Source organism: Pongo pygmaeus, chromosome X (genome assembly GCF_028885625.2).
Source record: "Pongo pygmaeus isolate AG05252 chromosome X, NHGRI_mPonPyg2-v2.0_pri, whole genome shotgun sequence".
Lineage (NCBI taxonomy): Eukaryota > Metazoa > Chordata > Mammalia > Primates > Hominidae > Pongo > Pongo pygmaeus.
In genome coordinates, this window is record NC_072396.2 from 113,570,647 (window position 1) to 113,597,160 (window position 26,514).

The 26,514-nt window shown below is 41.9% G+C and overlaps 1 protein-coding gene across 1 annotated transcript in view; it reads right to left on the minus strand.

Moving 5' to 3' along the window:
• The window catches only part of GUCY2F (guanylate cyclase 2F, retinal), a 112,986-nt gene that overhangs the window by 4,704 nt on the left and 81,768 nt on the right, over positions 1–26,514 (minus strand). Inside the window, exons 11-17 of the mRNA XM_054472791.1 lie at positions 20,917–21,066; positions 17,716–17,864; positions 15,276–15,439; positions 14,286–14,478; positions 10,870–11,044; positions 7,569–7,667; positions 4,498–4,592 (exon numbers count right to left, since the gene is read on the minus strand). Of these exons, the coding sequence (XP_054328766.1) occupies positions 4,498–4,592; positions 7,569–7,667; positions 10,870–11,044; positions 14,286–14,478; positions 15,276–15,439; positions 17,716–17,864; positions 20,917–21,066 (1,025 nt within the window). The remainder of the gene's footprint in view (positions 1–4,497; positions 4,593–7,568; positions 7,668–10,869; positions 11,045–14,285; positions 14,479–15,275; positions 15,440–17,715; positions 17,865–20,916; positions 21,067–26,514) is intronic.

The window sequence follows — 26,514 nt, forward strand, 5'->3', positions numbered from 1 at the left end:
GCACTTGGAATACTCAAGGCACCACTGGATCTTATTTTGGAAAAACATACTATTAAAGTTCAAACTCAAGGGCCCCCCACCCTCAGCCATATTTGACTGTTTGTCTTGAGATCTAGAGGCTATCAGAACAGCATGCCAATCCCCAAGGGAGCTTTGTAGATGCCAGGATTGTCCAAAGATTTGGGTGGGTCTTAGGACACACTGGGATGCCAAAACTAATGGTTGCAAAAGAGGATAGAAGTGTTATGGACTCAGGCAAGCTTCCAAATCAAAGAGTATGCGGGGGAGCTCCAGAGGCTCCCTGAGGTTTTGGAGCCCATCCAAAAGAATTCTTAGAATCCCCGTTCTCTGTTTACCTACCTGACTTCCACAATTTTGCTGAAGGGAGAAAAAGAGAGAAAACAAGTATGGCAACAACTAAAGCCTGAAGCAAACTCTTTGACCCAATATCAATCCCCAAGCAGTCCTAGAGATCCCCCAAATAAGAGCATCTTACTTTGGCATGATGCTTATGAGGCATTTTGGTATCTCCTATCTTATTTAATCCTCACAAAAATCTAGAATGTAGGTTAATTATTAATCTCATCCTGCGAATGGGGACACTGAGATTCCTGGAGATTAAATGACTTGTCAATAAATAGGCACAGTTGGGACTTGAAGCCAGCTCTACTAGACACCAAATTTTAAATGCTCTTCCTTCCATACCACAAAGCTTCTCCAACACACTGGAGTCAAAAGGCAGATCTAGAGGCCAAAAAGCAACAATTGGGAAATTTGAAGCTTGTGAGATTAATGAGCTTCCTGATAACCACAAGTCAGATGAGGCCTCTATGTGGACAAACGAAAGCACAGAGAGAGGGTGAAATTACTTGTCTGATGTCAGACATTAAGTCAGTGATGGGGCAAGAATTTGAGGCAAAACTTTCTGACCTTCATGGATCTGTCAATACAATCTCACTATTTCTTAATTCAATTGCTGGTGTGTGTGCATGTGTGTGCTCATATGCACACACAACTGCTTGTGTGTGTATGCTGGGATTGGGGTATGAATGGGAAAGACTGGGGAAAATAAAACAAATACTAATACTTAGGAACCTGAGAACCAAATACTGTTTAACCCCAGAATTCAAAGACAAGTTCAGAAAGTGCACACTTCTAGAATGTAAATTAGTACAGCCATTATGGAAAACAGCATGAAGATTCGTCCAAAAAGTTAAAGTAGAATTACCATATGATCTAGCAATTCCACTTCTGGGTATTTACTCAAAATATTGGAATCAGTTTGTCAAAAAAATATCTGCACTCCCATGTTCATTGCAGCACTAGGCACATTAGCCGAGTTATGGAATTAACCTGTTTATCAACAGATGAATGGATAAAAAAATTTAGTGTATACATACAATGGAATACTATTCATCCTTTAAAAAGAAATAAATTCTATCACTTGTGACAACATGAATGGAATTGAAGAACATTTGCTAAGTGAAATAAGCCAGGCACAGAAAGGCAAATACTGCATGTTTTCACTTATATTTGGAATCTAAAACAATTGAACTAATAGAAGCAGAGAGTAGAATGGTGGTTACAGAAGCCAAAGGTAGGTGAAATGAAGAGATAATGGTGTAAGAACACAAAATCTGTTCAGTTAGACAGGAAGAATATGTGTGATTTTTTCAGCTCTATTGCATATCACGGTGAATATAGTTAATAATGTTGTACATTTCAAAATCACTAAGCAAATGCATGTCAAATGTTCTCACCACAAAAAAAAATGTTAAGTATTTGAGGTGATGTCTGTGTTAACTAGTTTAATTGAATTATTCCACATTGTATTAATAAATCATAACATCACTTTGTACCCCATAAAGTACACAATTATTAATTGTCAGTTTACAATAAAAAATTACAAAATATTTTTAAAGTGTCCACCTCTGGCAACAACAACATAAACTGGCTGAAGAGCAATCATTTGAGAAAGTCTCCCCAGAACGTAAATCTACCTAAAAGTTTCTGGTAAATACAGCTGATAAGCCTAGATATATACAAAAATCTCAGCAAGGAGCTCCACACTTGTCAGAAAAACAGTGACTGAAACAGGACTCATGTATGAGAAGAGGTAATACAGTGACTTATCACTAGCCCACCAGAAGAGAAATACTGAAAAAGTAGAACTGGCCAGTTAGGCATTGATAATTTGTTGCCAGTATAGTACAAGAGGGGCTTGAAGTGGGCAATGGGCAGTAGGCCCAAGAGGCTGAGCTTCTCATCTCTAAATGAGTCCTCCCCCAAGCTACTTCAGCTTCCTCACTTTGGTCTCTTTCTTTGTAACCTCAACCCAGCCAATTACTCAACTGCCCTATGTTCTCCTCTCTCACCCAATTAATCCATGTTTTTGATTCCACTAAGGGAAATAACGTAAAGTGTCATCAACCTAGTAGAGGAGATGGCGTGGAGGGAAGGAGGTTCTTACTGGATATAAACCTTGAGCCCAAGAGAAAAGGCTTTAATGGAGGAATTTCAAACATCGGTCAGCCGGAAGGAAAAGACATTCCTAGCCATCAACTTTGAAATCACACCGGGCTCACCATCAAATGTGATATTTCTGCCCCATGTACTGGAGCAACTCTTGCTTCCAGTAGCACAGAGTGGATGAGGAGTGAAAATGTTGAATCAGAATTTCTGAAGTGTGCTGGCGACATGGTCTTATTGGGGGTATATTGCATGTCCCTGGTGGACCAGAAACCCCATGTCCCCCAGCCCCTATGATGCAATGTACAACACCTGTTTCTGGTGGGGGAGGTAGAGGGTACAGACACAGAAAGGATCTCTCCTCCTCTCCTGACCTTTCCTTGGGCCTTACTTCCTCTCCTCTTCCTTGTTCTCATTGCCCCTTCCTTTCCTCTGAGGCTCCCTCTTCTCTTCCCTCTTAATCTCTCCTCCTCATAAGGACCCTGCCACCACAATAATTGAGGCCCAATGTGGCATCAGGGAAAGGCTCTTCTTCCAACTTGCTGCAAAATGTTCCCAAATTCCCTGGGGTTGGGGAAACCATGAAGCTGCAAAGGGCCCTTTTGAAGTTAAGTTCTGATTTTGTACTTGAAACACCCAAAGATGTGAGTGCTCTTGAATTGAATTTGTGGGACAATAAAAACCATTGGGACAGGGACGCATTTTCGTTTTTCAGTTTCAAAAGTGGCAACTCTTCAGCTTTTAAATGAGGGGTCTCTGCCCAGCAATGCAGAGGAAAAGGTCTTCAGGAAACCAAGCTGCATTTCTACTCCTCTGTTGAAATATGACAGAATGTATAGAAGGATCACAAAAGCTTTGGACAGTTAGATTCGCTGCCCAAGTAATATCCCTGTCCCCATCATTTTACTGTCTGAGTTCTCTGCAAGAGGTGGGAAAGGAGCCTCTGTCCCCTTGTAAGTGACTCATCCAACCTCCTGGAAGATACTAATGACCTATTGGAAGGAAAAAACTAGGACTAGCCATAGGAGGAAGTTATCAACTAGAATTAGACCTTCCAAACTTTAACGTCTGAAATCTAGCTACATGTAACTTGCCACTGTTTAGAAAAGGAATGCCAAAGTCAGAAGCTAATTGTGCATCACTTAGTGCCCTGCTCTTGCTTTGCCCAAAAATAATCACTGAGAAAATCATCTTCATGCAGCATGGTGTCATGGAAAGATCACTAAAAAGGAAGTCAGGCTTCCTGATTCTTGACCTGATTCTGCTATCAGTTGACTGTGTGACCCTGCTCAAACTGCTTCACCTCTCTGGACCTTGGTCTTCATCTGAAAATGAGGGAGTTAGATTATTATATCACTGAGCTCTCTTATAACAGGGTCAACCGGTGGTCTTTGGGTCATTCAGAAATAGATAAATAGAACGTAGTGGAAATGGCAAAAAAAGAAAACTAAAATTATTCTAATCCTATATCTCAGGCCAAGTGATAACTCTAACCGGGAAAAAGGGGCTACAAAATGTTTGCCTTTCATAGAAACTGACTTTGTTCCTCCTGGTTTCTTAGGGAAAGAAAAAGTCTCTTTGCAAATAGTGTGCCAGTGGGTGCCTTTCACCCAGGAGGGGTGGCCACTAAGAAAGTGAATAGCAAATCCAAACTCACAATTACTATGGCTTATTGAACAATGTCTGGCACTGCCAAAGAGTGAAAAAATGTAGGTTAGAAAATGTAAATAATAGTGCAGCTCATCGGAAAGCCAAATTCTGTGCAGTTCTTTAAGAGAGAAAGATACAACTTACAGTCTGAAAAATGCAGAAAAAATCTCAATACTCCTCCCCACTGTAGCCATATTTTAAAGAGAAGAAAATTGAGGCAAAATGGAGCAATCTTTTGGGAACCCCAAATGGGGCTGAAGATTCTGCCCAAGTTATAGCTCTGAGTCTCAGACTCCCAGATAAACTCAGCAGACCATGACCTCTCCAGAAGCAGGTGTATCCAAGTAGTCTGGCTCAAAAAACAAAAAGACATTATACCTTGAGCTCTGTTCTTCCTCGAAGCTCCATTTCATAGCCCTCACTCAGATTTTGAAGAATTGTAACAGTGCTGAGACTGACATGAATGCGATAAGCTGCAAAAGAAAGGGAGACATGATTTGGGCTCCTTTCTCACTGGTAAAATTAATGAGAAAATGTCAATGTAATAAATGTCTGCACTTGTAAATGAACTAGACCATTAGCAACGTCCTGAGAGAGGTTTACTTACGGTTTCACAAGAGGAGGAGAGGGAGTGATGGCCTTCTTCACCAGGCCCAAATAAGGCATTGGTTGTAGCACCTATCAGCCTCCTAGACACTATCTTAAATGAAAGGCCATGCAATAGAAAGGTGTTAATTTAACTCAAAGGTTGAGATGAAGAAACCAGCATCTACTGTGCTCTCAGCTGAAACGTGACATCATTTGAAGAAAGTTTGACTTCAGCAGCTTCTTTCACAGGCTGCTACTATGGCTGAACTCTCATGCTTTACATATCTTAAGAGGCAAAAGGATGTCTTTTCCATATGCATTCTTACAACTATCTCTCAACATTGCTATACTTAAAAATAAAACATCAATGAGAAATATCCCAAGAACTCTTTCAACAAATATTTTATGAAGACTGTACATTTATAGCTGACCTTTGGGTGGGGGCACCTAGCTGTGTTTACACATGAATGTACTATTTTCTAACCAGTGATCTCAATCTGGGATAATAGATTTACATGGGGAACTGCCACGTTAAAATTTTATTTAGAACCTAAGGGTAATTATTTGATGAAGAATAATCACTTATTCACTCAGGTAAGATCCTTGACATTTCTAAAAACTCACCCAGTGAAGTGAGACCTTGTTGAGGTTGAGTCTTAAATAAAAGTCCAAGGCTAGTTTTCACACATGCTTGAGAAAATCATTTTTTTTTAAAAAAAAAAAAAAAAAAAGCTGATTACAACCTGAGTAGGAAGGCATGGCTGGAGAGAACTGCAAGGAGTTTCTGCTGTGTATACTCACAATGACTTTCTTTCTCTTGATAGCTCAGTACTGTTTTTTGTTTGTATCTTCCTCATTAACTCATGATCACCCAAAGCCCTTACTCAAAAAAGGTTGTCCTATTCCTAAAATATACATGCCCAGCCAGTATATTCCTAGCCAGTCCTATGTGTGCATCCCACAAGCATCTGGTCTTCAGGGAGCCTTTCAGTAGAGTAATCTCGATGGTAGGGAACACACAGCTTAAAAGAGAGATAGCTCATGCCAACCACCATCCACTTGTATGGTAGGGAGGATCACTCCAGGGCTGGGTCACGAGTCACTTCCATTCCAGAATCTCAGTGGTTTCAACTGAGCACAAAGGAGATATTGATGAAATAATTTTTTTATTAATAGATGTGTGACATGTCCTGATTTCATATCCAATGTGAGGAGAGGCTACCTCTCTACAGATCTCCATTCAGTTGTGGAGCTTAATGTCATATTTGGGTCATAGTCATTAGCTTTTAGAAAAGCACATTAACCAGCTCCTTTAGCACAGAGAGCACATGTGTATACTTCTTTGTATGCTTCACAATAACTTCCTTGCACAGTCAGTGCTTAATAAACACCTGCTGTGGGTGATTCACTCCATTTTCTTCGTTCTAGCTGATCACTGGGCAAGGTGCTGTCTAAATCTCAAAATTCAATTTCTGGTCTCAACTTTGTATTTCCAATGTGAAGTGCGTGGAGTTTTCCCTGGTTCAGACCAGAATATGACTTCAGCCTTCTACAAGCTTACATCAGTCCAGAATACTGTGCCAAATCTGCATTGCAGTTCCATGATAAATTTTACTTCATGTTGGGTTGCACTTCAAGAGTAAAGTCATATGCAAAGTCATATTAATGCAGCAGTTCCTGGATGACTACTTCCATGGCCTCTGCCATATCTAAGGAGTTTGAAGACTTTCCCAGATGTCAGAAAATTTATTCTGACAACAGCTTCTAAGTTCCATACTGCCTCCTTAATCATGGCTGCACAGGCTAGATTGACTAAGACTGGACCCATTGTGTAAGCCTGTTTCTACACATAAGTGATGGGAAGTGGGGTCAGACGGGGCACCACCCACTGTGATACAGTCCACCATAACATCAGGGACTAGTTTGAGTATGTTGCTGAAGTTTGGAAAGAACTTGTCTTGCCAGAGTTAAGCCCTTCTAAGGGCTTAAGTGGTTTCTTCCCTTTTTTGGTATAAAATCCATGAAAACTGCATATAGAATTTAATGTTATTCTCTATGCTTTTCCTACAGTAGCATAAAAAATGCTTTGCTCAACCACGATATAAGCAAAAGGCACATTGTGATTCTGTAGTGGCAGTAAATAACCGAGTAAGAGTTGAGCCAGCATCTTACAAACAACAGACAAATGGCATATGGTTTCTACAGTTTTCTTTTCAAAGAAGCAGAGAAGAAATGGTATCTTTGATACTGTATCTGTTTTGATAGAAGCTAAGGGTTTTATATACAGGGAAGGTGCAATAAATTATTTCATAATTCCAAGCTACTTGGATTGAGGGATTATTGCTAGCTAAATTCTAGAGGCTATTTGATGAAGCCAGAACTCCTGGGGTCCTAACTGGTTCAAAAAGGGGACTGCAACAGCAAACAGCAGCCAACTGGGAGGCAGCTGGCTTCAGTGCGTCTCCACAAACTAGTTGAAAAATGGAAAATGTCAGTCCCTTATGTAGTTCTTTTCTCAACATGACTCCCACAAACCCACAAGCCCGGCCAATTTTTTTCTTTACCCAAAATACTATTTTAGTTGTTTTTATCAAATTGAGTGGCTGTTTTGGTGTCACTTAGCTACAGCTTCATTTCTAGAACAAGAAAGGTACATGTTCAGTCCAACATCACCCCCTACTGGTTTGCCATTAGAGACCAGGAAAATGCGTGATAAATCTTAGTCTTCTCAAATTATCTTTTATTTTTCTTTAAAACATTGAAACATCAAGTACCTTGCTCTCTTTCACCTCTCTGAAGAAGAATCACCTTCTCAATAGCAGGATGGTGCCATCCTATCCATCTCTCTATTAGGTACTCACGTAAGCCTGTTGATTCCATCCGAGAAGCTGTGTTCACAGTGTCTCCAAACAAGCAGTATCTGGGCATGGTGAGGCCCACCACTCCAGCAACAACCGGCCCTATAGAGTAGCAGGGGGTTGGAATTACAGCCAACAGGTGTGCACCCAATGCTAATAGAGGAATAGTGCAAAGAGGAAGGAATGTATCTTTGTAAAAGAATAAAAGTTGCCATCATATAGCTCTGGGAATCTGAAGAAAGACATAATGAGTAACGAACTCTTTGCCCTACAAGAAAGCAAATTTATAACAATGCTGACATGACTGCCCTTCTGATTTATACCTTTGTTCCACGTAACAGTTACACCTGAGATGTTATATCTGTCAACAGGGACAAATAAGTATCAAACCCAAACCAGAAAGTCCTGGGCAGGGACTCAGGGTCCAAACATGTTTGTTGTAAGGAAAAAAAAACGTGACTTTTTCTTGTGCCTTAGGGTTGGAAGAAAGGCTTTCATGGGTTTATCTGGTTCCCAAACTGTGTCTATCAAGAGAATTATTCTAAAACATTTCAAAAATCTGAAAACAAATAGAGCTGACTTTCAATTATCTGTGTTGGGGCATGGAAAAGCAGTATGTATAAATAATCAAAGGATATTTTGCACTTAGAATTTTTTGTTCTTACATTTTAATATGGCTGTGTTAAGTGTTCAAGGTAATTGAGAAAACTTCAGCAGCCATACTGAAAAGTCAGTTTGGGAGTATCTAGAAAGTTCTTAACCTTCACCTTTCTGGTTTCTGCTCTGATTTTTTTTTCCTAAAAGGAGATGGGGGTCTCACTATATTTCCCACGCTGGTATCGAACTCCTGAGCTCAAGCGATCCCCCAACTTTGGCCTCCCAAAGTACTGGGATTACAGGCATGAGCCACCATGCCTGGCCTTCTGCTCTGTTTTTACGGCTAGGCCCCAAGGGGAATAAAAAAGAAATGTAACACATAGTCTCAGTTCTCCAGGAGTTTATAGTCTAATTGAAGAGAAGATACTATCAAAGAGGAAGCATTTAAGCAGTAACCCAAGACAACATATGGCTGAGGCAAGAAGCACAGACAGAGGTGCTATAATAATTCAGAAAATGGGAGGAGGTGCTTATTAGGACCTGACTCAATCAAGAAGGGTCCAGTGGAGAAGGTAGGATTTGATCTAGGTCTTGATGGGTGAGTAGGATTTGAACTGTGGAAAAGGGACATAAATCAAAGGCTTGTGGTTGGGATTGTACAGGGAATTTGGGAAACTCTTAGAGAGAACAGTCTGCCTAGTTCACATGGCTCACGAGAAACTGGAGACAAGGTTGGATTAAGTGGGCTGTACAAGATGGAGGATCTTGAACCACTAGAGAATTGTGAGCAAGGAATTGCATGATCTTTTTACTCAGATCAGTGTATAAAATGCATTGAAAGGGGAAGAAGTAAAACCAGGAAAACCCTCCAGATGGCTGCTGCAGTAATCCAAGCACAAAGTACTTAAAAGGAGGCAATGATAAGAAGTGGATGGCCATGAAGAATAAGAGAGACGTAAAAGAATCAACAGACTTATTGGCTGTCTGATTGACAACCATGAGAAAATTGCCATGAGCTTGTGAGTTTATGCTGATTTGTGGGAAAAGATGACTTGAAGTTTTAAATATGTTAAATTTGAAATAATGGTGAACCCTACAAGAAGAGGTATGCTGAGGGGGGTTGGAAATGTGAAACTGAAGCACAAATGACAGATGAGGGCTTTTCTCTAAAAGAAAAAATCAAACACCTGCTATGTGCTAAGAACTCTGGATACAAACATGAGTAAGATATGCTTCCTGCCACCAAGGAGCTTAAAGCCTAATGGAAGGACAGACAAGGAAACACAGATTATGCTGATGAGTATGAGAAGGATGGATGGTAAGAGGCAAGAGTGGAAGCAAGAAGATGCTATTGCAGTGATCCAGGCGAGAGATGTTGGTGTCCCAGGCTTGGGTTGTGAGAGTGAATAAAAGACAAGAGAGATCAATAAATATTTAAAAGGTAAAGTGTTCAAGACTTAGTAGTTAGTTGAACGTTAAAGGTCAGAGTAAGGGAGGAGTCAAAGAGAATGACTCTCAAGACTAACTGGAGTAACTAGGTCAATGATGGTACCACCAACTGAAATAGAGAATAAATATAAAAAGAGCAGGAAGTTTGCATGGGTAAAAAAAAATTCTGTTTTAGATGTGTCAAGTCTAAGGTCCATGTGGAACATTCAGGTAGGCATATCAGCAGGAATTTTGATATAGAAGGCTGAAGCTTAAGGGAGAAGACTGCACTAAAGCTGTGGAGTTGGAAGTCATCAGCGTACAAGTGGTAGTTAAACCACAGATATGAATGAGATCACCCATGAGAGTATGTAGGAGGAGAAAAACAGTGGATCATGACAGAACACTGGAGAATACCAATATAAGGGACAATTAGAGACAAAAGGAATTATCAGACAGTGGTAGGAAATGAAAGTCAGGTTGCTGTGGGTTGAGTAATAAATTAGAGGTGAGACATGCAGACAGCAAAGAGATCACAAGACTGAGAGCTTTGCAGAAAATGTTAGAGAACAGGAAGAGTCAAGAGAACCAGTAAATAAAGTGAAAAGCAGCATTCACAGAGTGAGGAGCATGTCATAAAAGCCAATTGAGGAGCATTTTAGGGAGGATTGTCACGAATTGCAGATGCTGCAGAGGTAAAGGCAGACAAGGACCGGGGAAAGTGGTGAGAACTGAAGTCAGATTGCAAAGGGGCTAAGGAGGGAGTGGACAGTGAAGAAATGGCACAGTGGATGTCATTCATTTTTTTAAAGAAGTTTGGTAGGGAAGGGGTGAAAAGGATGGGGGAAGGAAAGGAGCCTAGAAGAGCAGAGCAAAGAGAAAAAGGTAGGGAGTGGATACAGAAGCAAGAGGAGCTAGTAGGTAATGAATGTGGGAGGAAAATAGTTCAGAAGTTGGGATTTTAATTAATTAAATGAATTATCCTAACTACAACATATACCTGTTGATCTTGTAGCACAGTCAAACATGGAAATATTGCCTCTAACCAAAATGGTAGATTAAAAGAGTTTAGTACCTGGAACAAGGAGCTGCTGCCCACTGTGTTAGTGCAGGTACTGGGAGGAGAGTAAACTTGGGTAGGCATAAAGGAATTATGCAGCCCTGGACACCTGGATAATCTAGTGGCCAGGAATCAAGGGAGAGCTATCTTTTTCCCTTTCTTTTTTAGTCTTCCTAGAAGCGCATGAGAATGTTTCCTCTTACTTTAACTGGTTATTACCTGAGTGCAGGCCAATTCGAATTCGGACTGGCACCTCTGGCATGTGCCGCATCTTGAAAGTGCCCACAGAGCTCAGGATATCTAAGGACATGTTTGCAATCTCAGCTGCATGCCTACTGCCATTCCTCTTTGGGAGGCCTGAAGCCACCATGTAGGCATCTCCAATGGTCTCTACCTGGGAATTAGGAAAAATAGAATTAGCAAACAACTTATTTGTGCTTCTTTTTAGCACAGAGCTGTAAGGGTATAATGGAGGCCAGGTGGTCTGTTGTAAAGTGAGAAAGGCAGAGAGGGACCGTCAATGACCCACAAGTCTGGCTGCATGTTAGAATTGCTTGGGGAGCTTTATTGAAAATACTGAAGTCTAGGCCCCACGCCAAGAGATTCTGAAATAAGTGTAGCTACCTCACGGGCTCCTGATTGACCTTAGAAAAATACCAGGCTCTGAGACATTTGGGGAGAAGAGAAAAGGGAGATTTCTGGGACTGTCCCTAGGGTGTCCGTGGGGGAGCATCTTAGGAGAAGGTGCCTATGATGCTTCCCAGCAAACGTTTCTATAGATTATTTGGGGTAAATAAGCTAGGGTAGCCTTAAGGAAAATATAGGGAAGGGGAAAGGAAGAACGAGCCTGTTCCCTCTGCTTTGCCTTGCTAATATGATGAAGTTAGTTTTGCAGGCCTGTTGGGTATGAGAACTGAGTCTCTTTCCACCAGTTACCTCCTCCTCTCCTACTGCTACCTCCCTGAGGAGCAGCAGTACTGGCCCTCAACTGCTTTGCAGGGGACGGTTAGGGCTGGACACTTGGAAATAAAGCCAAATCTATGTTCCTCGCCTTCCCCACAGAAGTGTGCTCCCTCTTTTAGATAACCAGTAAGTTGAAACTTTTTGGGTAAATCCAAAAAAATAACTAAGCTGAAGGGACTTTTTATGAAATGCGCCAGTCAGACTGTGTTACTACAAGTTTGAATCCAGTTAAAACCCATGTGTTCCTGGAGAACTGCACTCACAGAATACAACAGTTAAGAACATGAAACTCTGAAGTTATACCATCTTGATTAGCATTTAAGATTCAACACTTACAAACTGTGTGGCCATGGGCAAATCACTTAATCTCTCTGTACTTCAGTATCCTTATCTGTAAGATAGTGATAATGATAGTAAAAACTTCATAGGGTTTTCTAAGGAATAAATAATTTAATATATGTCAAAGCATTTAAAACCTGCCTATTGGATGATAACATATAATTAGTTCAAGCTATCACCATCATCATCAACATCATCATCATCATCATCATTATCAAATAGGTACGTCTTGAAACCAGCCTCGGAACTGTGGGTATGATTCAGCTCCAGAGAAAGAAGTTTAGCAATCAGCAATAGGCTCATCATGAATTACTATAGCCAATAACAATAATCCTTTCAATCTGTAGGACTTTCTGCCTCAACATGTTTCCATCCAAGGTCTACCTTACCTTGTGCAATTTGAGGAAAGGATACCTGCCCTCAGATAGGCATGCCAGCCTGCGCACAGGAAGGAAGGATTACAATGTAAATGCTACATGCAAGGGGAAGTCAGTGGCTGGCCATTATCAGAGATTAGTTGCTGACCCTTTAGCTTTGATGAGTCAGTCACCCAGGAGGCCCCAAGGATATGGATGAGGAGATTAGAAGAGCAGGGAGTATGGGCATGCATGGTCTTGGTGTGCAGACTGCTGTGGAAAATTGTGGGTTGTATCAGTCAACACAAGGATGCTGAGAGGGAAAAGGAGGTTTAGAAAAGGGTGCAATTGAGATGCACATAGTGGCAGGAGAACTGAAACTGAATCACTAACTTCATAATTCTACAGTAGCCTTCTCACTTCCATTTCAGATTATCAAGTACCAGGGGAGGCGATTCAAATTTTACAGGTAAAGAAAATGAAAATACAAATGAGTTTGGTCATTTGCTGCTGGTTCAATTTTTATTTCCTTTGCACTGTGCCGTTTTTAATAAACAGGGCTGAAAAAAAAATAAATTTCATTTTTGGATTTATATAGCCCTGCTCTGTTCTGAGAACAGCCCATTAACTCCCTACTGCAACCATTAAGTACCAAAATATCTAATGGCCTATTGCTAAGACCCCCAACAATTGTCTGAACAGAATCAGCTGGATTGATTAAACCGGTAGCTGTGTTACAGCCCACACTGAATCATCTTTGATTTTAGTTTCAACTGAATTAGCTTTCAGTGATTTGTTTTTCTCTTCAGGCTGTTTGAGTTCAACAAGTTAAGACAGGTACTCTGATTCCATGGATTTTTCCTGCATCGTGGTTTCCATGTGTGCTTCTTGATTAGCTTGCAGCTCCTGCTGATTGACAGGTATGATGTTTATTTCTGAGCCCTATTTAGGTGGCTTGGCCTAGCCCTGAGGCTCTCTATCTGACCTGAAAAGGCCCTGTCTAATCTGAGATAAACACACTTTCTTGTGTGTGATTTGAGAGCTAGAACATTTCAGACTACTGTGAAGAATCCAATGAATGGAGCTACTGATTCTCCAGCTCTACTTTGGTCCTGGGACAGAGAAGCTGTCTAAAGTTTAGGATGCCTGGGGCATCTTTCTCCATCAATAAGACAAGTATCCATGATGCAGACAACGTAGAAATGTCCCTGCACAGCTATGAGATTTTTAGTCATTTTTGCTTAGAGACAAGACAACATATATAAACAAAGGTAAGGAAGCATGGCATCAAAATTAGTCAATGTAGTCATTTTGCAAACTCTAATAGAAAGAGTGAAAATTCGAAGGCTGGAGGAGTGAGAGAAGCTGGGAACAGGGGCTTGCCACCCCATAATTAATCACTTCCCCAGACCTCAGACCAATAGGCAGCCTTTCAGTTACCCTGTAGCAATCCCAAAAAGCCTCGAGTCTAATATTTCCCTGCTGTAATGTCAAGTTCTCTCCGTATAAAACAGTACCTGAAGGAGGAGACCAAATTTTTATAGCATCTACACAAACCTTACCAAGATGAACTCTGTAGCAGTCACCAACTATGGGCAAAACACCAATTCTTCCTCTTTATCCCCTTCAGTACCTAGTACAGTACTGCCTACACTACGAGTACTCAGCCACTGATGTGCAATAACTCTCTTGGTCCCAACATCTTCTTAGTCCCAATTCTAGAAAAAAAGTTCGAAAGAAATCTGACTGGCAATCTTTTGCTGGGTTAAAAGTTGCTATTTTGTAAATTGGGAAATTACATGCATTCTACCTGGCTTTCATTTCCAGTGATATACCAATGGAAGGGGTGTACTATTTAATTTGTTATTCCTAAATAACAATATTCCATAAATTTTATTCTTCAATTTTGGAATATACATGGATGGGCCTCATATAAAAATTTCACTATGGAATATATTTTCCTGCTAATTAACCTACCTTGTAGACATCATGACTGCCAATTATTGCATCAAAGAGTGTGTACAGGTCATTCAGAAGATCCACCACCTCAATGGGCTCACTCATGGCTGAAATGGTTGTGAAGCCCACAATGTCGCTGAAGTACAAGGTGACCAAGTCAAAGCCCTCAGGTTCAACTGTGCAGCCCTTTTTGAGAGATTCAGCAACTGATCTGAAAAGCAGACACAGCTATTCCTAAGATGACACTGGTCCCCCTTCATGCCACATACACCTGCTAAAAATACACCAAATAAACCTCTAAAAATCACTGCTATTAAACGATGAGGAAGAAAGTGTTACATGGATGAAAACATTAATTCGTTCATTTATTCTACAAATAAGTTTTAAGTGCTTACAATCGGTCAGGAACTGTGCCAGGTGCTGGAATACAGCACTGGACAGACCTGGTCTGTGCCTTCATGTGGAGGTTTTTCATCTCTCTATACTTCTAACTCAGACCCCTGGGGAATGCTCCCAGGTGATTGCCCTTTCATGAGGCTAGTTTCCTTAATTATCTCCTAGAAGATCATGTTACAACATAATAAGTAAGGTGCCCTGGAAAACTTGGAAACTGTAGCAACAGATAAGGTTTTCAGCTAAGAGAGGAAAGACCTGGAAAAACGACCTTGCTACTTTCCTCTAGGAGCTCAAAGAACTGCTTTCTTTTAATCGGTCAACCTCCTAGCAAAGTCACGAAGTGACACACAGAAAAAACAAGGCACAAAAACTTAAATGACCAGCATGATCTACAGGTAGTGGAAAATTAGGATGTGTGCTCTGCTCCCTTGGTTTCCAATTTTACTTTGATTTGAAGGTGTGACTCAAGCCCACTAGGAGGAGAGAGGGTGTAGGACAAGGGGAGGCAGCAGTTAGTTGATGGGTAATTTTTTCTTTCTTTTCTTTTTTTTTTTTTTTTTTAACAGAACACACTGCTATAAGGATTCACACTCCTCAGGTGTTCTCACATACGGTGGTAGCATCTGTGTTAGAAGCTTTTCCGTTTTCTGTTTTTCAATTTCCAGCTCTTCAGTCCGCTCCCGAATCAAATCTTCCAAGTTGCTAGAATATTGCTCCAACATCCGAAGCATAGAATCAATAATGTTGGTCTTCCTCCCTTTATTAAAAGTTTTAAACTGGAAGTAAAATAGAAAAGGGAACCAGAAAATGCTTACTCCTCAAACTCAGAGATGATGGAACAGGTCCCCTTATCACAAATCCATTCCACTAAAATGCCAGGGCAGGAAAGGTGAACCCAGATATAAATAGGAAAAGTCACCACCCATCCTCACTGTCACCCTGACCCATTTACAGGGCACTACCACTGCACCTCTGCCCCCGCTGCCCCCCCACCAGTTCTTCCCCTACCCTTCTGGTTCTTTCAAGCCTGAGCAAAGGTGCTCTGAGCCGGCTCCTTCAGTTCTGAGATGCTATCACGTGAATAGTAGCCACTTCTAAGACAACAGGATTTGGTCTTGAGCCCAGGCCAATTGTGTGTGAGGTAAGGGGAGAGAGGGCCAAAAGCGCCATTTTACTCTTCTGGATCATCAGTCTACTAAATCATTCTTATCCTCAAATGCCACTATGTTGCCAGTTTTTGAACAGTGAGAGGTTCCTTGACCTCTTACAGAGGGCTTAAGATCCACATGATAAAATCAACCCCTATTTCTTACCGTGGAGTCCAAGAATAGTGGTGTCCTCTAGCACCTGTCCTTCGGTCAGTCAGAGTGATGTAAAATTCAACTGATTTTGCCCCATTCTATGCCCTGATGCCTTAGAGATGTCTGCATGTCACAAATTTTCAACATGCCTTTTTGGGACCTGGTCTATCTACAGTAACAGGGAGCTAGACATAGTATTAGAATCATGAGGGGTAGCCCCTCTGTACTGCTATAGTCAACATGCACATGACTGTGTTCACAACAACAAAAAATCGGAGGTGGTTTTGCTAAACAGACATCTAGGGCTCTGTCCCAGTGAACTTCTTATATATAGCTGGGCCACACATGCTCCACCTAGCACCCAATGCCCCAAGGCCAACACTAGAAGTTTCCCTTCTGAGCCTGGTTCACATCTGCAGGTCCATCAAAGTCCCGGGGATAACCTCATAGCCAGTTTAGATGCTTTGGGCTCCCCCTATTGCCTAACCCAGGGAACCTCCCTCTCCTCCTCCTTCCACTTAAGTTTTATTAACTGCAGGAAGTTAGGTGGCTAGCCTTGTCATCAGACAGCCTAAACTTCCACTGAAGCATTTTAGTGAGGGCAGCTATAGCAATGTCTTGTTTGAAAGTCTCATGATGTACACTCCCCCTATCTATCACTGGCTTCTCTGCTGCCTTCTGAAATAACATCTCTAGCATCAACACAGGGGCAAATGCTCTTTCTCCTGCCTCATGGTAAGGTTTTAGAAATTTGACCTTCATGGTCCTTCGCCTTTTCCATACTATTGAACACCTGTTTGAGTGTCCTCAAGAAACTCAGCCGGGCTAATGGAGGCATTGTTAGCTGGGGACACGGATGACTTCATAAGCAGGGCCCCTCAGGCTTTCAATCCAACTCTTTCTTTCCGCCTCAGATACCTGCCACTCATAAAGCATCTCATTGCTGTACTCCAGCCAGGCACAAAAGCCTCTCTGCCAGAGCTGACACAGCACTCATGGTGAGCACCCTCAGTTTTGGTGTCCTGTAATTTCAACAAAGCCTAAACTGCATGCTCCAACATTGGAATTGCACATTAGCTTCCATAGCAGGGCTCACTCTGTCCTTTCCTTCACTCCCCTTTCAATCCCCACCTCTAGGGAAAGAATCACCCCTTTTAGAAATTCAGTATGTTAAGGAGGAAGGTTATCACTTTTCATGTACCCCATTGCCTGGAAACTTAAGGAATCTCCTGCTTTTGCACGCCACATTTGCACTTTCTCTTTCTTCCATCTTGAACACCCTTTCAAACACTCCGTATTTTTCCTGACCTTCCAAAAACAACCTGAAATTACCTAATTGGTACACTCATGAGAGTTCTCTGGTATCCCCAAAGTAAACATGGCTCTGTGAGGAGCCCCATCTATTCCATGATACCCATCATCTAATAGTTTCAATGCCATTGCCTTACAAATGCCTGAAGGTTCAATTCCATCTCTGAAAGGTTGATCAGGTCAGATTGTGGATGGTCTGGAACAGAGGTTCAGACACAGAAGAACACTAGAACCAATCTTTGGGCTCTTGAAGGATGTGCTGATGACACTCCAGCACCAAGAGCCTCAAAGTAGCCACTCCCAGGCTGTTCCTCCAAGAGGAGTGCCCTTACCCCTTGAAAGAGGTTCCTTCCACAATATGACAAGGACCCAAGGAGTTAGCCTTGTGTAGGCTGACTTCAGGAAGGCTCCTGGGCAATGATAAGATTTGGAGTCCTTACCTGGTTAAATATTTCATCAAAAGTTGGTCGTTGTTCTGCAGCCTCAGCCCAGCACTGCTTCATCAGCTGGAGACATTCTGGAGGGGCATGCTCAGGAGGAACTACTGGTCTGTAGACAGGAGGAGCCTTCTTAAGTCTGTTTATGATTTCTGTCCAGATGCGAGAAGAGAAAAGTTTACAAATCATGGAAAAAAGGACAAAGATTTGGCAAAGATAACTGACTTTTAGCCAAGAAGGGGGTAGGTTAGGAGATAACACAGAAGGGCCATCTCCTTTGCTCTCTCCTTAGGTGGCCTGAATATAGATTATATTTGAGCAAAAGCTGCATTAGGCAATGGGGGAGGAGTGAGAAATTAATCAGTTGGACTCTTGGTATCATTTAGGCACTTTATTCTGCTTCTGCTAGGTTTTAGATACTGCCTATCTGATGTCAATTCTAATGCTCTAACTTCAGTGACCTGGCTCCCCTCACCCATCCCCAATCATCTAAGCCTTCCAATCCCCACAATAGACCCACTTAACTCTTCTTACAAGCCCAGGCCCAGCCCAGGTCCAGTTCTCTACCTGGTGTCTAGGCAAAGGGAATTAAGAACTGCAGTAAACAGTTCAAGGCCTCATCAAGATCCTCCTGGTTGACGGTCCATGAACTCTACTTCCAGTGGAATATTTACTATATACCAGTAATGTGCTGAACGCTTTGCATGCATTATTTCACTGGATTCTCACATACAAACAGGTGAGGTAGGCACTCTTATTTTAATTTTACAGCTAGGGAAACTGAGACATGAAGAGAGTAAGTAACTTACCCAAGGTCAAATGGCTAGTAAGTGACAGAGTTCAAATTTGAACCCAGAGAATCTCAATCTGTTACACTGTCCTGCTTCCAAATGTCTCAGACTTCAACTGGGAATTCTTAGACTCCCTATTCAGACCCAAGAGCCATTAGTGACAAAAGGTCTAGAGCAGTCAGACTGACCTTTTTACGAAAAGAAAACTCCCTGGTAGCAGGAAAAAAAAATCATTATCTCTCAATATCCCCAGCAACCCACACTGGGCCTCAAACTGATCTCTCTGCTTCCAGCCTACCCTTCTCCAAACCTTTCCTAAAACACAGATCTGGCCGTGTCACTTTCTTGCTCAAAAGCCTTTTATGACTCACCATCACCCACAGAGTAAAATCCAGGCTCTTGTCCCTATCTCTTCAGGCTCATTTCTCATCTTTAGTCCCCTCCCCACCACCTCCAATTCTAACTGCTACATCAGGAACCAAGCTTTGCTTGCCCCACCAGTGTGACCTTCCCACCCCTGAATTGGCTATAACACTCCAACAGTGCTGCTTTATCCCTAATATGAGCCCCTTGCCTCCATAAAAGAATTCCAGTTGTTGCCTCTGACTTCTCAGCTCCTTGTGACATCACACATTCTGTTCCTTTAACCCAGATCAGGCTGTACCAGTAATGATTTCTCCATTACAGCATCATGCTCTCAGTACAACAGATTCCATGAGCATGTACTCCCTGAAACTTGACTGCCTCATCCATTCTCTGGCAGATGAAGTCTTTGTCCCTTTCTCAGAACACCATCAAGTTGAATGGGCCACCTCTCTGCTTAGGCACAGCATGATTCACGCCCTTAAGGATCTCACAGTCCAATTGCAATAAACAGTGGCAAACAATATAAGTGCTCTAGCTGAGATAGGCACTTGTGAGTATAAAAAAGGCAGCTGACCCACACTAAAGAAGTCAGAGAAGGTTTCCCAGAGAAGGTGACATGAGTTGGATGAGGCAAGGTTGGGAGGAGGTGGAAAAATTCCACCTCCTAGTATGTGAAAAGGCACAGAGATGGGAGAGACCATGATATTTACAGGGCCCTGCCAGTCATGTGGTTTAGCTGGGATATAGAGAGTGACAGAAGATAAGCCTGGAGAGGTAGCTAGGGGCCAGATTGTAAAGGGCCTTGTATGTCATGGGAGGAGTCTCACCTTCACTTAAAAAGTGATGAGGAACAGTTGGAAGGCTTTAAGTAGAGGAATAATGTGGAACCCTGAGTGGGACAAAGCCTAGCTAAGTGGTTTTAGTTTTTCTTTCTTTTTCATTTTTAAAAGTTTTTATTTTGAAAAAAAAAATTAAACTTCCAGAAAAGTTGTAAAAATAGTACAATTGCCTGTATTCCTTCACTCAGCTTCCCCTATTGTTAATAACTTACAGAAAAATAGTACAAAGAAATTAACATTTGTACAATAATATTACTAGGGTTCTTATTTGAATGTCATCAGTTTTCCCTTAATGTCCTTTTTCTGTTCCACAATCCAATTCAAGATCCCATGTTGCATGTAATTGTTGTGTCTTTGTCTCTTTCAGTCTGTGATAGTTCATCATTCCTTTCCTGTCTTTCATGACTTAGATACTTTGGATTAGTCCTAGCCAGTTATTTTGTAGAATGTCAGCTGGGGTTTGTCTAAAGTTTTCTCATTATTAGATTGAGGTTATGTATTTTTTTTTTGTCAAGAATAACACCGAGGTGACATTGTGCCCTTCTTAGTGTATCATGTCAATGGGTACAAGACATGGGTGTGCTGTATTACTGGTAATAGCTTATTATTGGTAATCTTGATCACTTGTTTAAGGTGGTGTCTACAGGATCCTCTACTTGTAAACTCTATTTTTTCCATTTGCAATTTGTAAGTATCTTGTGGGTTCATAATTTGAGAATATACAGATATCCTGTTTCCCCTCAAAGTTTTGTCTACTGATTTTGTCATTATTGATGGATATTGCCTAATAGCCAAGTGCCTTGGTGGGAGATTGGGATGGAAGCCTGGAGCATGTCACAGGGAAACAGTGGTAAGGCCTTGACATCCAGAAGCATCATGAGGGATACTAAAATACTTGGCAGGGAGTGTCTCAAAGGAGTAGAGGGGACTGTGAAATTAAAAAGAAAAACAAAAGGGATTGGCATCTGTCCTGTAGGCCCTTGTTTTACGTCACAGTCTGAAAAAAGACCAGCTTCTTGGGTGGGGAAATTTCTTCCAGATGCCTAAAGCTGTCTGGCTATAAGTCCCACCTGTACATAACTTGAGCTGCTTGCAGACTATCAGGCTGTTAGCACTAACACTCTTCTGGAAAATCATGACAGCCTGAGTTGGTCTGATGATCTCGGTCATGGTGGACCCCTGGGGCCCTTTTCTCACCTCCTGCTTACCTTGAGCTGGCAGATCCATCATGCAGAATGGGGTACCCCGGACCATCACTTCTTGCATGATGATGGCAAAGCTATAGACGTCTCCTGCAAAAGAACCTAACCTGCTGCCTCTTGGAGCTCTCAACAGTTCAGGGGCAGTCCACAGCAGCTCTAAAAAGAAAGCATTGTGTAATGAATGCAGGGAGGATTAACTGACAACATCTGCAATGCCCTCAAGGGCTCAGAGGGTACTGTTTTATTGACTGCCTTATATTTTTATTAGACAGACTGACATGCTAGTGCCCCCCATCCCCCGGGGTCTGAATCTATTCTTCTAAGGAATTATGAACAGAGAAAACATACTACTCTCTCCACCCCAGGACCACGCAGGCAGACACAGCAGCGATGTGGGAAAGGGCACAGAAGCTCAAAGTATAGAAATTCTCTGGTGCTTGCTTTCTTGAGCCTGCAAGTAGCAGTTGGCAGGTTTCCAGGGAAAGGCAAGTGTGCTATCACACTGGTTGCCATGGATTTGCTGTTTGCTGAGATCTATATGTGTCTGGTAATTTGATTGTGCTGGGGCTAAGAGATTCACAAGTTGCTTTCTCTAGGTCTCCTCTAAAAGGATTAGAGTTACCCCAGCCTTCCTGTTCCTTGCAGTGCAAAAAGGTGCAACAATTCCTTCAACTCAGTTCTGCAAATATTTATTGATGGTCTACTATGTACTACGCCCTGTGCTAGGTGCAGAGGTGGTGCCACAGATGAATCAAACTTGAGGAGTTCACAGACCAGTAGGAAACACAGACATATGCACCCCTAACTGCAATAAAAGAGAGGGAATGATGAGGGCCACTATATAGTAAAGGGAAATGAATCCATTAAAGGTCAAAGTTAAACACCCATTGTGTGCTCTGCTGCATTTCAGGCCCCATCAGGGACAAAACATTATTTCTGCATTCAGAGTTTATGGCAGTGAGAATGTCAGAAATTTTTCTTGGGAGGGGGGCACTGTAAGCAATGTATAAAGAAATATAATTTAACAATAGAAATACAGTACTCAAAAGCTGGAAGAAGAGTGTTTTAGATTGAATTATATAGTTATCATTTCTGTGAATCAAAAACAGTTAGATATCGGCAATTTCATCAGGTTCAAACTAAAAAAAAACCTGAGCTGATCAAATTAATCCAGGAAGACTTCCTGGAAAAGTTAAATTTTAAATGTGCTTGTTAGGAAGGTCAAGGATGCAACTTTCTGGAGCTGAGAAGGTAAGGGCTTTGCAGGGAGAAAGAACAGTATGTGCAAAAGAACAAGAGGCAGAAAGCAGCAAATTGCGGGTGGGGGGGGTGCCGGGTGGTGGTAAGCAGATTAGCTTGGCTGAAGAGAAGGGCTCTGTTAAGGAATAATGAGAAATGAGAAGTGGGGTTGATGAAGTGGGGGAGGGCGGGTGTCTGGAAGAATGGGGGCAGAAGGTGAGAGGCCCTGAGAGCCAAATGAAGGCATTTGGAGTGAATACAAAAGGCAGTAGGGGTGCTGGAGCTGGACAGGGATTTGATGAAAGCCCTGTTCGGGAAGATTAATCTGGCAACCTGCACAAGCTGGATTGAAGGAGAGAGGCTGGAATCAGGGAGACCAGCTAGGAAGTTATTGCAGTAAGAGCAGGTAGTGAGGTGAGACGGGCCTAAATGGGGGTGGGGGTACTAGCAGCAACACAGGGAACCAGATACACTGGAAGGCTACAATGGAGAAGGAAGTGACAGGGCTAAGGATAGGCTCCCTGTGCCTTGAGAATGAGAAGCAGTTGGAGTAAAGAACAAGGTGACATCTAGATAGTGAGGTTGGAGACAAATGTCTGCTAAGAGTGAGGGTATCAGGGAGAAAGTAATGGCTAACTTTTCATCTTGTTAAATTTTGGGTATTGGGAAGAGAGTCCAAGAAACAAAGTCCTATGAAATAGGAAGAAGGGTGAAAGGTGAGAGATTATTTTGGTTTGTTAGCAAAACTCAGGAAAGAGAAATCCACCATGGAAATTCTTATTTTCAGCCAATCCTGATCAAAATGGTGAAATAAGAAATTCCAGTTTCACCACCAATCATGTACCCATCTTCTCTCTTTGCTCTTTAAGTGTCCCCAGGCTTTGTCCCCCAACCAGGCCCCTCTGAGCTTCCACCCACCATCCACAACTCACTCACACCCATGAAAGTCTCCAACACACTCACTATAGTGATTTTGCCCCTATGTCTCCCTGCCTAGGAAGATTTATATTTACAGATCAAACGGAAAACAATGAATGATACTTGAATGATTGAATGTCAAAGGAATACATTTATAGTTGCAGGATTTTAGGCACCATGGTTTTGGAGAGGAGTGCAAGGATGAATATTTGAGAGCAGGAAAAACGGCATGTGGCTGCTTCTTTTTGGCATCCTTTCTCCCTGCACATTTAAAAGCACAAGATGGAAAAAGAGGGCAAAACTCTCTGGTAAAAGCTGGGTGATTAAATACAATCATTACGAAATAGTATTTCCAAAGAGCACTTACATGTATGTTGTTAATGGCTATAATGAGGCTTTTCTGCACTATACTTATATAATTGAGAGTGGACAGTAATAAATACACTTACAACCCGCCCCCATTTCCTCATCTCCACTCCAGAACCAAGTAAGAGCCACTAACTACCATTAGAGTTGAACTCTCGGGAAAACTAGAGAAATTACTTTGGTTTGTTTTTTATCTGCTGGAGCCAGTATTAACTCTGAGTTTTGCTAGGGTGATAGGATTGACTTTGGAGAGCTACTGTGGTATAGTATAAAAGAACACAGAACTGGAAGTCTAGAGACCTGGGTTCAAAATCTTAGCTTGGCCACTAAGTAGCTCACCTTTCTGAACCTTGGCTTCCCTATCTATAAAATGGAAGTTGAGTCAGATGACATCCAATGGCCTTTCAATTATAAGATTCATTTAGCCTCATATCTAAGGTAGGGAGACAAGTTCCTTTATTTCATTTTATTTTGTTCTTTTGTTGATTCAACAAATATTCTGTCAGGAACTATGAAAGGCACTGAGAGAGGCAAACCTGTTTCCTGCCCCCACAGAGCTTGTAGTTTGGGTGGGGGGAGACAAGGCTAATTGAATGAGTAATGCTAATGAACTATGGTATCACAACAAAGTTCAGGGCCCTGAAGGATCATAAAGAGGGAAACCTAGCCCAGCGTAGGGGTCATGGAAAGCCTCTTGAGGCAGTGGTACTTAAGTTGAACGCTGAAGAAGGAGTAGAATTTAGCCAGACCCAGATAAGTGTATGAAAGAGTGGGAAGAGAAGAGTGTCCCAGGCAGAGGACACAGCTTGTGTGGAGATTTGGTAGTAAGAGACAGCCTGGTGTAAATAAACAACTAGAAGGAGTTCAGCATGGCCAGAGCATAAAGCAGGGGGGGAGTGGTTAGCATGAGAGGTCAGCAAGTTCCAGGCCATGCAAGGCTCAGCTCATAAGCCATGTAAAGGAATTTGAACTTTATCCTTAGAGCAATGGGAAGCCATTCAATAGATTTAGGCACAGCTGTAACATGATCAGATTTGCAGTTTAGAAAGTTCCTTCTGGCTGTAGTGTGTGAAGAATGGACTGACCATCCATACTGCCACTGCAATTCGGAGAATGGAGTAAAATGATAAGAGGGAGAGACAGAGACAGAGACAGACAGACATAGTCCACCCAAAAGCACAAAACCAGAAAAGAGAGCCCTGCAACTATCCTTTACCCACCCTAAGACTAGATTTTCTTCAGTTTCAAAGCTGCCAATCTGGAAATTAAATGGAACTCTGAGAAGCTAGGCGTTTTTTTGTTTTTTTGTTTTTTTTTGAGACAGAGTCTCGTTCTGTCATCCAGGCTGGAGTACAGTGGCGCAGTCTCGGCTCACTGCAAACTCCTCCTCCCGGACTCAAGCGATTCTCCTGCCTTAGCCTCCCGAGTAGCTGGGATTATAGACGCGCACCACCACGCCCAGCTAATTTTTGTATTTGTAGTAGAGATGGGGTTTCACCATGCTGGCCAGGTTGGTCTCGAACTCCTGACCTTGTGATCTGCCCGCCTCAGCCTCCCAAGGTATTGTGTTTTATAGAGAATTGATTTTGACAAAAATGCTAAGTACTTCCCCTCTCTACAGGATAGGGGCTAGACTTCAAAAACATGAATTTGAAGTCCTAGAACTGCTGCTAAGTCACTGCAGGTTTGGAGCAAATCATGAGCTTCAATTGTCTCATCTGTAAAAGGAGGGAATTGGACTAGATGACTCCCTAAATTTAATAACCCACAAGTCTTATAAAGAGCAAAGATGATACCATCAATGACTGGACTCTCTGTCTATGCATGTGTCTCTCTCTGTGTGTGTGTCTTTCATTCTTCTTTTCTTTTATGTAGTAAAGTCAGCAGTTTTAAAACTTATGCCAAAGATAATTTTAAGAATATGGATATATGATGTAGTTTTGCATCTCTCTGTCTCTGTCTGTCTTTTTTGAGCTGTTTGCTTTTCTGTCTTTTGTGTCACTATCTCTCTTCTTTATGCTTGCAATATTGGTTAAAACATTTAATGCCCACATTTCCTATACGTATTTCATCATGTTTGTTCTCTTTCTTTTTCCTCTTTCTCTCCCTCATCTATCTGCTCCTTCCTCCCTGGTTCTCACCCACCCACCCCCATCTCAGATTTCTCCTATTTCTTTGATCTGTTATGACTCCTACTGTCATTGTTTAGTGCTATCATTGGTGCACCAGACAGAAGACAAAAACACAAAATGGACGTTGTTGGTGTGAAAATTGATGATATGAACTGGAGTTATCTTATTATATCCAATTAAATTGGAATCCAGAGACCACGGGAGAAAAAGAAAAGCACTTGGGGCACAAGTGCCTGCCCAGGAATAATCTTGCAAGCCAGATACCGAAATGACCTTCTATAATCTTAATATCAGTTTTACCTAGTAGCTGATGAAACAAACTCTCATGACTCTAAGACGAGTTTTACCTACAGCCATCACTTACCAATCGGAGCTTTCCTGCTCCCCAAAACTTTGGTAGTGCCAATGACTTTTTTTTAAAAACCATATGTAACATTTCTCTTTCCAATAAAAACCCCAACTTTTCTGTGTTCTTTGGACACACCAAGGACCACCCTGGTCTATGTGCATGCCACAAATTGAAATTCTGATAAAATGTTTCATTTAAAGATTTGTCTCTATATTTTTATTTGACTTTGACACAGCCATGGCTACTTATTTGCTAGAAGGCGACAGTTCTGCCTGAAGCCTTCCCACATAACCCATAGAGCATTTATTTGCTGAGAGATCACTCCTCGCTTCTTCCTCCCTGACAGAGACTATGCTGGTATGCTCTAGGGACATCCCATTCTAAAATGTACGTTGTGGGGGTCCAGCTTCCAAATTACTCTCCATTCAACTTGACAAGTATTTATTGAGCACCTACTGTGTGCCTAGTGCTCAGCAAGTTTTTCCAGGGACGGCTGGGGTCTCCAAACAATACAGCCTAATCCTCCCACAGCAGGAACTGAACATTATTACACTGGCTTTGTTCAGAAAGCTAGGCTGGGCCGAGGTTACAGCAGGCCTA